This window comes from Bos indicus x Bos taurus, chromosome 1, assembly GCF_003369695.1.
Source record: "Bos indicus x Bos taurus breed Angus x Brahman F1 hybrid chromosome 1, Bos_hybrid_MaternalHap_v2.0, whole genome shotgun sequence".
NCBI classification, from domain to species: Eukaryota; Metazoa; Chordata; class Mammalia; order Artiodactyla; family Bovidae; genus Bos; species Bos indicus x Bos taurus.
This window is the reverse complement of record NC_040076.1, coordinates 28,983,783-28,998,944: the sequence shown is the minus strand read 5'-3', so window position 1 is coordinate 28,998,944 and position 15,162 is coordinate 28,983,783. Positions and strand designations below refer to the sequence as shown.

At 36.2% G+C, this 15,162-nt stretch overlaps 1 protein-coding gene across 1 annotated transcript in view; it reads left to right on the top strand.

The window, feature by feature from the left end:
* GBE1 (1,4-alpha-glucan branching enzyme 1) overlaps nt 1-15,162 on the top strand; it is a 321,456-nt gene that overhangs the window by 206,841 nt on the left and 99,453 nt on the right. The window contains exons 8-10 of the mRNA XM_027551221.1: nt 387-502; nt 4,792-4,919; nt 9,180-9,278. Coding sequence (XP_027407022.1) covers nt 387-502; nt 4,792-4,919; nt 9,180-9,278 — 343 coding nt within the window. The remainder of the gene's footprint in view (nt 1-386; nt 503-4,791; nt 4,920-9,179; nt 9,279-15,162) is intronic.

Here is a 15,162-nt window from a genome sequence, read left to right as displayed (position 1 = left end):
TGAAAAATCTTGATGAAAATTCAGAAATAAGTAATAGATTTTTGGAGGTAACCATTACTATGTAGTGGTCACTTGCTGAGGATGGAACACTGAGCAAGACAGTGTTCCTGCACTTTGGACCGGACTGGTCCATTGTTTCTTAGTTTTTCTGAGACGTTGAGTGATTTTTTTAGTTAAAGAAATTTAACAGATTTTCCTTTTAGAATGAATTTCATCAAACACATGAGGTAAATGTTAGTTTTCTGGTGTTTATATGGTATATTTCTTTGAACATCATGACTCCTAAGATAGTAATTTTGATTTTAATTATTATTCTTAGCAAAGGATGTATAACAAGGAAAATGCTCTATACATTATGCCTAAATTGTATTTATCTGTTTTTTTAGCTGGGAAGTTTTAAGATTTCTTCTGTCAAACATAAGATGGTGGTTGGAAGAGTATGGCTTTGATGGATTTCGTTTTGACGGTGTTACATCAATGCTCTATCATCACCATGGAATAGGTAGGTAAACTGATACATTCCAGACGTAACTAAGGATTTTATTTTATATTTGTACTGGAAGATTATAACCAGGCTTAGGATTCAGTTACATTGCTACAATGACCATTATTGTTGGTTTGATTTTTATTAGTTCTTTTATGTCTCTAATCACTTCTGATCCCTTTTTGGCAGGAAGTCAGGTATAAATACTTTTTATAATAAATAAAGGGTAATGATTTTCTTTGAAATATTTCTACTTAATATGCTATCCTTAATATGTGGCATTCTTTAAAAAAAATTTTTTTAAGGATATAATTATACCAGTCTCAGGCTGTGAAAATGACAGCAATTGTAATGAAAAATAAATAACAAATTAATAAATGAGAACATTTGTTAATGTATGGGTTCATTTGCATATTAAACATTGAAGATAAATGTATACATTTTAAATATAAATGTGCTCAGTTAAAATTAAATTGTAAATTAATTTGTAATCAAAACTATGGATTAGAGACCTTCAGTTTAAAAGTTGTACAAAGAAGTAGAATCATAGAATCCTAATCCTTCAATAGATAACATGTAGAAAAAATATTGTTTTTTTAATGACCAAATATTTAGCAACCTTATTCATAACTAATACCTGGAAACAAGCCAGGCATGCTTTAATAGATTAATGGTTAAAAAATGTGGTATATCCATAGCATGAAATTCTACTTAGCAATAAACAATAACAATATGGATACATATAACAATTTGGATTAATTTTCAGAGGATTATACTGACAGGTAAAAAAACTTATTTCAAAAGAGGACACATATATAATATGATTACTTTTATGTATCATGCTTGTAGTGACAAAATAAATAGAGTAAGTCGGTCGTCTTCAAGGGTTAAGGACCATGGTGAAAAGGCAGGAGGAAGGTAGATCTCATTATAAAAGGATATCAGGTGAGCTACCTGTGATGTAATTTTATATCCTGACTATATAATGCCAGTACCTTGGCTGGGATATTACACCATGGATTTTCATATGTTCCCATTGAAAATGCCATTACACCATGGCGTTTCAAATATTGGGAAAACAAGTAAAGTCTACATAGGATCAGTTCAGTTCAGTTCAGTTCAATAGCTCAGTCGTGTCCAACTCTTTGCGACCTCATGAATCGCAGCACACCAGGCCTCCCTGTCCATCACCAACTCCTGGAGTTCACTCAAACTCATGTGTGTCGAGTTGGTGATGACATCCAGCCATCTCATCCTCTGTCGTCCCCCTTCTCCTCCTGCCCCCAATCCCTCCCAGCATCAGATTCTTTTACAATGAGTCAACTCTTCGCATGAGGTGGCCAAAGTATTGGAGTTTCAGCCTCAGCATCATTCCTTCCAATGAACACCCAGGACTGGTCTCCTTTGGGATGGACTGGTTGGATCTCCTTGCAGTCCAAGGGACTCTCAAGAGTCTTCTCCAACACCAAGTTCAAAAGCATCAATTCCTTGGAGCTCAGCTTTCTTCACAGTCCAGCTCTCACATCCATACATGACCACTGGAAAAACCATAGCCTTGACTAGACGGACCTTTGTTGGCAAAATAATGTCTCTGCTTTTGCATATGCTATCTAGGTTGGTCATAACTTTCCTTCCAAGGAATAAGCATCTTTTAATTTCAGGGCTGCAGTCACCATCTGCAGTGATTTTGGAGCACTGTATGTTATTTCATATAACTGTGGCTTCCCAGGTGGCTTGAATAACCTGCCAATACAAGTTCCATCTCTGTATTGGGAAGATCCCCTGGAGGAGAAAATAGCAACCCACTCCAGTATTCTTACCTGGAGCATCCCACAGACAGAGGAGCCTGGCGGGCTACAGTCCATGTGTTTGCAGAGTCAATGTGCTGAGCAAGTACACACAAACAATCTACAGTTATCTCAAAATCAAAAGTTTAATTAGATCTTTTAAAAATCCTCTTTATATCAGAACAAAGTGACTCAAAGTGTGTATATGAAAATGTTAATTAGTACAAGTATATGAAAGTATATAGCATAAGTATATGAAAATAGTTATTTAACTATTATCTCACTTAACTCTGTAAACTGCCTTCAGAAAGACTCTTGGGTGGTATAAAAATAATGCTTGTGTAGATATCTCATTTTAATTTCTTCTGCATTAAAACTTTGTTGTAGGAAATACATTGTGTTTATAAGATCTACTCAAATATTTTTTACAACCTTCTGAAGTGCGGTAGGCCTTGTCTGTTTGGCTAAAACCTCAGAAAAACAGGGACATGTGTTTTAAATAAAAATATGTGTCTATATTCACCCGGGGGCTTCCCAGGTGGCTCAGGGTAAAGAATCAGCCTGCCAAACAAGAGACTTGGATTCAATCCATGGATTGGGAATATCCCCTGGAAAAGGAAATGGCAACCTACTCTTGCCTGGGAAATCCCATGGACTGAGGAGTTGGCAGGCACCAGTCCATGGGGTCACAAAGAGTCAGACATGACTTAGTGACTAAACAATAACAACAATTTGCAGACAACAATCAATCCATGATAGAGACTTTAGAAATCAAAATGTAACTGCCAAGAAAAGCTGCTACAGTCAAAATCTGCTGTTATCTGCTCTTATTCATGGTGCTACCTACTCTCCTCCCCATGAAACATTTCTAGGGAGCAAGTTGAATCTATAAAACATGACAGATATCAGTGATACCTTCCACTGTGGAAAGAAGCTGACTTTGGAGATGAAAAAGGCAATCATGATAAAATTCAAGAAAGATCTTTTCCTAGATTAAAGCACCTACATGCCTGCCCCTTCAGAACCTTCCTCTGCTGAGAGCTAGGTGTTTTCCAAAGAATTGTGGAGTTGGGAAAATGAGCTGAAATCTATGGATATGGTATATGCTTCTTATGGTCAGAGAGCTCAAAAAATGGAAAGAAAAACATTGAATTATTTAGCGTGTTTCCCAACTTTGAGATGAAGATGAAAATAAAAATTGAAACTGCAAAAAATTATATAATATAGCAGAAGAAATCTGAGATGACACTATTAACATAGACACAGAGTGTTTAATTTATAAAATTTTGTGATAAAGAAAACTTCATCCAGTAATAATCTTGAAGAAAAAGTAATTTACCTGCATAAATGAAAAAAAAAAAAAAGGCTGAGCTCATACTATTCCATTGCCACAGCAGTATCTGCAAAATTCTTAAGGATAGAAACTGTCATTTGAGAATTGGATATTTGAATTGCCATTGTAAGATACATTTGAAAGAAATTGAAGAGTCCACTTAAAAATATCCTTCAATGATAGAATCGAGCAAACTGAAAAAAAGGAGTTAAAATAAAAGAACTTATATATAAGAAATCAGCAGGGAAAAAGGCAGGCATTCAGCACTAAGTAGACTTAATTAAAAATAATAGTAAACAGCTGAAAGAATAGAAAGTTAATAGTATAATACCATTAAGTGAAATATACTATAAGCAATCAAAATCAGGAGATGGGGCAAGAGGTAGAAAGAAGTTGAGGGATATTAAACTGTTTTTGTCATCATAGGAAATCCATACTCCATAAATTCTAGCCATATTTAAAATAATGTAAATATTTTGTCTCAATTTTATGATGGTTTTCCTATTTGCTTGCCTTCAGAGGGATCAAATACGAGCTATCTAATATTAAGATCTCAGTGTGACCAAAAAAGTTATCTAAAAATTAAAATTTATAAATCTCTGGTATTTTATTTTGTGCTGGACAATTCAGTTCAAATTAACTTAAAATTTTAAATCACAGAGATTTTGTTTGCTTTTGTAAAACAAAAGTTGAATTGCAGGATTATCTGAACTTTGAATGTAGTTATCTGGTACTTTTTAAGTTAGATCATATAGTTACTAATAGCATTATATGGGGAGAAGGCAATGACACCCCACTCCAGTACTCTTGCCTGGGAAATCCCATGGATGGAGGAGCCTGGTAGGCTACAGTCCACTGGGGTCGCTAAGAGTCAGACACGACTGAGCGACTTACCTTTCACTTTTCACTTTCATGCATTGGAGAAGGAAATGGCAACCCACTCCAGTGTTCTTGCCTGCAGAATCCCAGGGACGGGGGAGCCTGGTGGGCTGCCGTCTATGGGGTCGCAGAGTTGGACACGACTGACGCGACTTAGCAGCAGCAGCATTATATGGTATCAAGGTCCATTACACTTTGCTCTGATAACAAAACTGATATAAACCAACTAATTGTGGGGGGTGGCATTTGTACAGAGTTAAGACTTGCATACTAACATAATGCATCCATATTGATTTTCTGTTTTCCAGGTGAGAATTTTTCAGGTGATTACCATGAGTATTTTGGACTACAAGTAGATGAAGATGCTTTGACTTACATCATGTTGGCAAATCATTTGGTTCACACACTGTATCCAGATTCTATAACAATAGCTGAGGTAATAATGATCTCTACCCCCTGACCCCCTTTAAGATAGAACATTTTGTTGACATACAATATTTGAATAATCTCTATGTTGTCAATGATTGCATAAGTGAAATTATACCCTGACTATAGTGCAGCTACCTTGTCTGTGTGGCACATTATTCAGAATTCACTGTTTTCCTATTATGAGATAATGTTCCCTAATTACTTGTCATTATTCCATTGTTAAAAAAGAAAATGCCAGTCGTTACAAAGTAAAATATCCTAATCAGTGGACAAGTCCTTTTGCTATGAGACCTTCAGCACAGAAAAAGAATTGAATATTAATATGTGTCTGTCTATTTAATTTTTTTTTTTCCTGGCTTAATCATCAGAGATGGCATGGTTCACTGCCTGTGAGCATCTCTGAAACCTCTCTTGTTCTGATGCGATTACCTTTCTTGTTTACGTTATTGCTCTCGGATTGCCAAATGTTCACTAGTTATTCATGATTACTGAAGGTTCATGATTAACTGTCCCAAAGCTGCACTGTAATGATATAATTCGGTATATGCATAATTGACAATTCCCCTCTTGGTGATAAATTTGATAAATTAAGAAGTTTGTTAAATGCTTATGCTAATTTAGATTTAGTACTAAAATCCCTCTGGTTTTGAGTCCTCTAACTAGGAATTATTATTAAAATTGAATTTCATGTTAAAACTGTTCTATACAAAATATAGAGGTTGGCATATAAAAATAGTAAGACTATCTTTGAAAGAGTCAGAGTTAAGAAGTATTTTCATGTTGGCATTTAGTTCATTGAAATGAGATGTAGTCGTGATGGTCTCTTATTATTTATTATTTGTATAGTCTTATTATTTGTATATTTATTTAATATTTGTATAGTAGTATTTATTATTTGTATAGTCTTTCTTCTTGCATCATTTCTCAAAACTCAAAATCTCAAACTACTGATATGATTTCCTTGTTTATCTCTGGATTGAGAACAGCTACTCTAGGCCTTTTGCCTTCTAAATATCTTCTAGGATAGAGCAATGAATCCTAAATTCCTGGAGTAAATTTTCATATAAAATTTTTTTAAAAGTCCACAATTACAATGTCATCTTGATATCCTGTATTGTTTCACAGTCTCATCTTACCTGTATTTAGTCATAACTTATAAGTCTTTCCAATGTTTGTGCTAATACTTTTTGTGCTGAATATTTTTAATGTACTTCAGAAGAAATCTTAAACTTTTATTTTATACTTTATATATTTTACTTTTTATCTGTCAAACATAAAAAAGTTATTTAGCTATTTATAAAAGTTAATTATATTTATGGCAATTTGAAGCAGAGACATTATGGATGACAAATTACTATAAACAATTAATGACAGTGCACATCAAAAGCAGGTACTGAAGAAAAAGAAGCAATTATTTAATACATGAAACTGAAAATTGTTACATTGATCTTTCCGTTCATTTCAAGTAAAATAGTTTCATCATCTAGGGAGCTTTTGTCTGATTATTCGTGTTTCTACCAATGAAACTTTGAGACTTTAGCCTACTTTGTATTACTTGGCTTTAGATTTTTTTAAAACAAGATGTGTCTTCAATTTATTCTACTTAAATTGAAAACTACTTCAATTTCAATACATCACTTTTCTGTCTAGTGGGAGTCTATTCAAGAAGTGGAATTGATCCTCATGAACTTTTTTTTTTAAGAGGGGAATGTGGTGTAACGAATAAGTAATGCAATGTTATATACAGTCCTGTATATTGAATTTAGTTATAATGATAGTTATTAAAATTGAAGGCTTTTTTCTGGAATATGTCTACCTTTATACGTGGTTATATTTGCTGTTTTAATGAAAAATATTTTTTGATGACTGAAGCTTTCTCCCCCTCTGGAATAGTCATAAGTGATCTTTAGATTGAAGAATTAAAGCTATTTTAACTTCATTGGAAGCATATATGACCACTTGAATATCCTTTTGTTATCAACTTCTTTATATTTAAGTATATTTATTTTCATGACCATTACATTTTCTCATTTTCTTCTTTTAAGATTTTAAAAGAGTAGTTCTTAACCCTCCACTTTCAAATAGGAGCTACAAATACCTCATATGCATTAATGGGGCAGCCTTCTAGGAGTCAGATTTAGGAGTTAAGACTTATTGGTCTCCAGATATTTTTCTTAGCAGATTCTATTTCTTATAAGCTATTTTCTAAAACTACCTATAGACCAAATATAGAAAGCACCTTAATGTTTCCTTGAGAAAAAATTATCTTGATCCTTAATGCCATCTTATTACTTGTCTCATGAAAACTCTGGGTCTTCTAAAAACTTTTCCAGGAAGCTACTGTATATGTATTTCCAGTGTCTAACACAGGTGCCTGATACTTAACACATATGTAGCCAGCGTTAATAAGGAGTTGAACTGAATACCAAAATGATTTATGTTAACCATTCATCCTTTTTCACTTTTTTGATTCATCTTTTTCCACTTTTATAAACTTATAAAAAGTATGTAGAATAAGATATTATTGATGAATATTTTCTTATGGCTATATTCCACCATGTACTATCTCTTGTTGTACCTCTCTTCCATTAGTAAACCATGAACACGTTATTTTGGAAATCCAGAGAGGTCATATGTTTGTTTTTCTATAGCTTTTCTGTGGGAAGTGTTTGAAGATGGTATTGTGGAAGAAGCAATTAAGTCTCAGAGAGCTCAGAGTGTGTGATAGTCTTTCGTAGGAAGTAAGGATAATGATCCAAGGGAGAATTTGGGTAATGACACACACAGAAAAGCTGTCAGAAGCACAGGGAAGAGTGATTATTTCAAAGGGGATGATATATTGAATATTTGAAATGAAACAGTAGAAATAATGATGGAGAGATGTAGGTTTTTTTCCCCCACACTTGCTGTGTACTTCTGTTAACAATTATGACGACTCCATAACACTGTCATTTCATGATTGTGTGTGTTTGTGTGCACACATGTTTATTTAGGTTCTAGTTCTTGAATCCTGCAGGTCAAGTATTATGTCTTATTTACCATCAAAGCCTTGGCAGCACCTTCATGAATCCACTCAGTCAATAGTTATTGAGTTCCTGCTTTGTGCCAAGTGCTCTTCTACTATTCTAGATTCTTGGCATATGTCAGTGAGCAACAACAACAACAAAAGTCCTACCCCAGGTGTCTTAAATTCTAACAGTTAGTGAGGAAGCAGATAATCAAATAAAAAATTATATTGTCAGTGCTTACAGTATAGTCATTGAATTGTATCCTAAACTGAAGAATTTAAGTTTTCTATTGTTGACTCTTGCAAGCTATTCACAGGCAATGATAGGAGCAGACCCTTCAGCAGCAGTTAGTGTAAAGAGAGGCTGGAGATGGGAGTTCCACTTATGTGTGGAAACATAGTGGTCAGAGTAAGTAGTTAGGTGGCTTAAATAAGATAGTGTCTATAGAAATAAGGCAAAAGAAAATAATTTATTTGAAAGATATTGTGGAGTTAGAATTGCTAGTACTTATACCATATTTTACCACCATTGTTACACTAATATATTTTCTTGCATCTGGGTCCTTTCATCATTTTCTTTTTACTTATCTGTTTGACCATACGTTTATTTGATTACCGATAGTCTAGTGGTAGCATGACTGTAAGAAGACCCTGTCAAAAGGTTGGATGTCTGAGTCCCAGCTCTATCCTTGAGAAACATGTCTTTAGCAAGCCCTTCACCTCAATAAGCCTCGATTTCTGTATCTTTTAAATGAAGAGGATCCACTAGATAACCTCAATGACCCTTTCCAAGTGTAACTGACTCTCGTGAAAGCCATCTTACTGCTTTGCTCCATTTCATCAGAAGCTAAGTGCTCACAAAATACATTCTCTGCCACTGCTGTATACACAGAAGAATAACAGATATACAGCACATGTATTTTTATGATTGATGAAAGCAGTAGCTAATACGTATTCAAAAATTAGTGTGAGAAACTGTGTTTCAGCAGTAACACTTTTACTAATTTGTGTTCTCTATGTGCAACTAAGGAAAAGAGATAAAAAGTTGTCCTGCAATGAAAAGCACGACACAAAATCTTATTGGGAAATGAGATATGCTATCACAATGCTATCTACTTTTACAATTATGCTACCAAAATACTCCAAGAGTATATACCCCCATTTATTATTTGTATTTATTGGCCTGGATTTACTGTCACAAGAATATTTGGTAAAAATTTGATCAATATGAAGTGATAATGCTGATGCTCTTTATTTTAGGATGTATCCGGAATGCCAGCTCTATGTTCTCCAATTTCCCAGGGAGGGGGTGGTTTTGACTATCGATTGGCTATGGCAATTCCAGATAAATGGATCCAGGTAAGGTTTAATGTAAATATTTTTTTCCCTGTGGATACTATGTATTATGTTGGTGTATTTATTATTTCTTTGATTTATTTCTTAGTTGTGATATTTTAACTGAAGTATTAAATTCTCTCATTAGTGTGTTGATTCTTGTGCCATTTAATAAGATTCCTCTCAAACTTCTAAAAGTTCTAATTTAAAGTATTCACACTTGCATTATGCAGGCATGGGGAAGATATGATTGATATAATGTTAGCTATGTAAATGGAATTTTGCATTATCAGTGCAATTATATGAAACTCTGGCGTTCTATATTTAAAACACATTAAACTTCATCAAAGCATCCATTTCTGCCTGCAAATCATCAATTAATGTAGGAGTCACTCCTTAATTCCCAGTACTTATTTCTTAGTATGGTTTTTTACTCAACAGATGTGGATTTATCCATTCCTTCATTGGGTATTTAAAAGTCCTTACCATGTGTCTGGTACTAGGAATGAATAATTGTATATGACACCTTGCATATAATTTCTAATATACTTTTATTAAATTTAATAACAATTTAAGTAGCTTGGATTATATTTTGTTTCATTTATTTTTGTCTAAACGACCAAAGTTGTTATAGCCATAAGTGATCTTTAGATAAGATTATTTTTAGATAACCTAAAATAAGACTTAGATTTGATATAAAACACTCTTGAGTGGCAAAGTCTGAGTCACAGGCTGAGTATTTATAAGAAGTCAGATATGTATCAAATAATCATTGCTCTCTGATAAAGCCCTTTAGTACAGACATGAACTGGTGCCATGATATCACAGTGGCAGAAGAGCTTAACTTTGAATAGAAAAACCATGAAGCCTATTCTGAAGGAAGTGGTTATTGTAATCACCTCATGTCTCTTCTGTGTCCACAGGCAATTTGGGCAGTGCACAACTGTGACATTAAAACTCTACCAGCACAACTTCTGCTTTTCCATCTATCAATTTCTTAATTATTGTCAGGTCAAAAAAATAAGTGTTCTACAAATCTGATCAGAGTTAGAAACCAAAGAGACTTTACTAGCTGGGAAAGTTTCTTTGTATTTGTTATTAAAAAAAAAGAATGTTGTGATCTTCAAGTTTCTTACCTTGGTTTAGGCTCTTTGTCTGCCCACCATTTTTACGATTTCTAATCTTCCACAAAGGTGTTTTCCCCCTTGCAAGTGCCAAATCTTGCTTTTTTAACATCCTACTGAAAAGCCTTCATCAGGCTTTCAGCAGATTCAAGGATATTTAAAGGTGTACATCAACCTATAATTATTTCAATCAATCATAGCTCAGAGCAGGCTATTTCCTCCTCTGAGTAATAATGGCAGTTTTCTTTTCTTCTTTTTTTTAATATTTGACTTACTAAACACTTCAGTACTTTGTATACTCAAGATACTGTACTAGGCAGTACATTATACAAATGGAAGGAAAAAAATGTATTGTTCTCCGTTTAGATTTCTGTGGAGTTAAGCAGGTGGTAAATTGGTAAAGAATTTGTCTGCCATCACAGAAGACACCAGAGATACAGGTTCAATCCCTTGGTCAGGAAGACCCCCTGGAGAAGGAAGTGGCAACCTATTCCAGTATTCTTGCTGGGATAACCCCATGGACAGAGGAGCCTGACAGGATACAATCCATGGGTTTGCAAGTGTCAGACACAACTTAGCTATTAAACTACCACCATAACATTTTGCAAAGCTATAGTATAATATCACAATCAGGATAGTGACATGGACATAATCAAGATATGGAACATTACCACGAGTTTCCCAAATGTTGCCTTTAGAGCCACACCTACTCCTTTCTTTCCCAAATCACTCCTGAACCTTTGGCCACAACTAATCTGATCTCCATTTCTATAATTTTTTCATTTTAAAAATGTTATATAAATGGAATAATATAGTATGCAACCTTTTGGGCTTATCATTTTTCACTTAGTCAAATTCTCTGGGGATTTCATGTGGGTTGTTGGCTGTATCAGTAGTATATTTCTTTGCAAGATTTTTTTTTAAATTTTTATTGGAGTATAGTTGATTAACAATGTAATGTTAGTTTTAGGTATAGAGCAAAGTAAATCAGTTAAACATATAGGCCATTACAGATTTTTGAGTAGAATTTCCTGTGCTATATAGTATGTCCTTATGAATGATCTATTATATATAAATGTGCTTAGTCATTTCAGTGATGTCTGACTCTTTGCAACCCTATGGACTGTATGTAGCCTGCCAGCCTCCTCTGTGCATGAGATTCTCCAGGCAAGAATACTGGAGTGGGATCCTCTGGGAATCTTCCTGAATCAGGGATCGAACCCATGTCTCCTGCGTCTCCTGCATTGCACATGGATTCTTTATCCACTGAGCCATTTGGGAAGCCCTATTTTATACATAATAGTATGTATATGTCAATCCCAGTCTCCCAATTTATCCTTCCCCCTCTTTACCCGCTGGGAGCCATAAGTTTGTTTTCTACATCTGTGATGCTACTTCACTGTTTCCCTTTCTTTTTGTTGAATGCTGTCTCATGGCATGGTTGTATCACAGTTTGTTTAACTATTTTTCCAGTAAAAGATATCTCGACTGTTTCTAGGTTTTGGCTGCTATAAAGAGAGCTGCTATAAACATTTGTGTACAGATTTTTGTATGAACATAAATTTTCATTACTCTATGGTAAACGTCCAAAAGTACTGGGTTTTATACTGGTTGGATGTTGTTGTTATTGTTGTTCAGTCACTAAGTCGTGTCCAACTGCAACCCCATGGACTGCAACATGCCAAGGCTTCCCTGTCCTTCACTATCTCCCGGAGTTTGCTCAAACTCATGTCCATTGAGTCGGTGATGCCTTCCAACCATCTCATCCTTCCTTCATCACCTCTTCTCCTCTCCTTCAATCTTTCCCAACATCAGGGTCTTTTCCAGTGAGTCAGCACTTTGCATCAGGTGGCCTGAGTATTGGAGCTTCAGTTTCAGTATCAGTCATTCCAATGAATATTCAGGGTTGATTTCCTATAGGACTGACTGGCTTGACCTCCTTGCTGTCCAAGGGACTCTCAAGAGTCTTCCCCAGCACCACATTTCAAAAGTATCAGTTCTTCAGCACTCAGCCTTCTCTATCCTCCAACTCTCATATAAGTAAATGACCACTGGAAAAACCATACCTTTAACCATACTTTGTCTGCAAAGTGGTATCTTTGCTTTTTTATATGCTGTCTAGGTTTGTCATAGCTTTTCTTCCAAGAAGCATGCATCTTTTAATTTCATAGCTGCAGTACTTTCAGCAGTGACTTTGGAGCCGAAGATAATAAACTCTGTCACTGTTCCCACTTTTTCCTCAAATATTTGCCATGAGGTGGTGGAACCAGATGTCGTGATCATAGTTTTCTGAATATTGAGTTTTAAGCCAGCTTTTTCACTCTCCTCTTTCACTTTCATCAAGAGGCTCTTTAGCTCCTCTTTGCTTTCTGCCATTAAAGTGGTATCATCTGTATATCTGAGATTGTTGATATTTCTCCCAGCAATCTTGATTCCAGCTTGTGCTTCACCCAGCCTGGCATTTCGTATGATGTACTTTGCATATGAGTTAAATACTTTGCATATGGGTGACAATATACAGCCTTGACATACTTACTCCTTTCCCAATTTGGAACCAGTCTGTTGTTCCATGTCTGGCTCTAACTGTTGCTGTTTGACCTGCATGCAGATATATCACGAGGCAGGTCAGGTGGTCTGGTATTCCCATCTCTTGAAGAATTCTCCACAGTTTATTGTGATCCGCACAGTCAGAGGCTTTCAAACTATTTTTCTGAGTAGTTGTACCATTTTGTATTACCACAAGCAATTTTGGAGAGATCCAGTTTCTGTACGTTCTTGAACAGTGCATTTGTTATTGCTGCTATTTTTCATATTAGTCATTCTATCAGGTGTGCAGAAATATCTCGCTGTGGGTTTAGTTTGCATTTTCTTAATGGCGTGTGATGAAGAACTTGTTTTCTTGTGCTTATTGCCATCTTTATATCTTCTTCAGTGAAATGTCTGTTCATGTCTTTTGACCATTTTCTAATTGGATCATTCATTTACTGTGGAGTTTTGAGAGTTCTTTATATAGTTTAGATTCAACCCTTTTGTGGGGTGGTATGTGGTTGACAAATATATTTATACCAGTCTTTGCTTGTGTTTTCATCCTCTACATGTGGACTTCCACAGAGCTAAAGTTCTTTGTTTTCTTTAAATTTAATGAAGGCCAGTTTATCTTTTTTTTTTCCCCCCTTTTAGAGATCTCTTTTGGTGACAAGTCTGAGAATTCTTTGATTCTCCTATATTTTCTATTAAACATTTATAATTTTATGTTTAAGTCCATAGTCCCTTTGAGTTACTTTTTGTGCAATCAGTGTCTAAAATTTTTTTTTTTTGTCTAAAGATGTCTAACACTTCCCACATGATTTGTTGAAAAGTCTAACCTGCTTCCATTGAATTCTTTTAACACAGCAGTCAAACTTAACTGGGCATATTTGTATAGGTTTATGGATTGTGAATAGACATATACAAATACTACACTGAATCTAAATAATACAAAGTGTCTTAAAATAATACAAATCTACTGTCATACGTTCACAAATCTGAAATGATCTTCCTAGACTAAAAATCAAGGCTTGGTAAGGCTGCATTCCTTCTGGAGGTTCTATTTCTTTGACTTTTCTATCTTCTAAAACCCACCTGTATTCCTTGGTTCATGAGACCTTCCCCTATCTTCAAAGCCAGCAGGGTAGCATCTTCAAATCTCTGTCTTACTCTGACAACCCAAGCACCTTTTAAGAAAGATCCCTGTAATTATATTGGGCCCATCCAGGTAATCCAGAGAAGGGAAATGGCAACCCACTCCAGTATTCTTGCCTGGAGAATCCTGTGGACAGGGGAGCCTAGTGGGCTGCTGTCCATGGAGTTGCACAGAGTCGGACACAAAGACTGAAGCGACTTAGCATGCATGCATGCATGCATTGGAGAGGGAAATGGCAACCCACTCCAGTATTCTTGCCTGGAAAATCCCAGAGACAGAGGAGCCTGATGGGTTGCTGTCTATGAGGTCCCACAGAGTCAGACATGACTGACATGATTTAGCAGTAGCAGCAACATCCAGGTGATCCAGGATAATCTCCCCCTCTCAATGTCCTTAACTTCAGCAGATCTCTGAAGTCCTTCTTGCCATGTAAGGTGACATATTCACAGACTCTGGGTATTAGGATGTGAACACCTGTGCTGCTGCTGCTGCTGCTAAGTCGCTTCAGTCATGTCGGATTCTGTGTGACCCCAGAGACGGCAGCCCACCAGGCTCCCCCGTCCCTGCCATTTTCTTCTCCAGTGCATGAAAGTGAAAAGTGAAGGTGAAGTCACTCAGTCAGGTCCAACTCTTAGCAACCCCATAGACTGCAGCCTATCAGGCTCCTCCATCCATGGGATTTTCCAGGCAAGAGTACTGGAGTGGGGTGCCATTGCCTTCTCCCGTGAACACCTGTGGGCGGTCATTATTCTGCCTAATACAGTCTGCCCTCTGGTGCCCGATGATTCACACTGCAGTTACGGGGGATGGCGGCAGCTGCTGCTGCTGCTGCTGCTGCTGCTACGTCGTGTCTACTCTGTGCGACCCCATAGATGGCAGCCCACCAGGCTCCCCCGTCCCTGGGATTCTCCAGGCAAGAACACTGGAGTGGGTTGCCATTTCCTTCTCCAATGCATGAAAGTGGAAAGTGAAAGTGAAGTCGCTCAGTCGTGTCTGACTCTTGGGACACCATGGACTGCAGCCTACCAGGCTGCTCCGCCCATGGGATTTTCCAGGCAAGAGTACTAGAGTGGGTTGCCATTGCCTTCTCCAAAGGGGGATG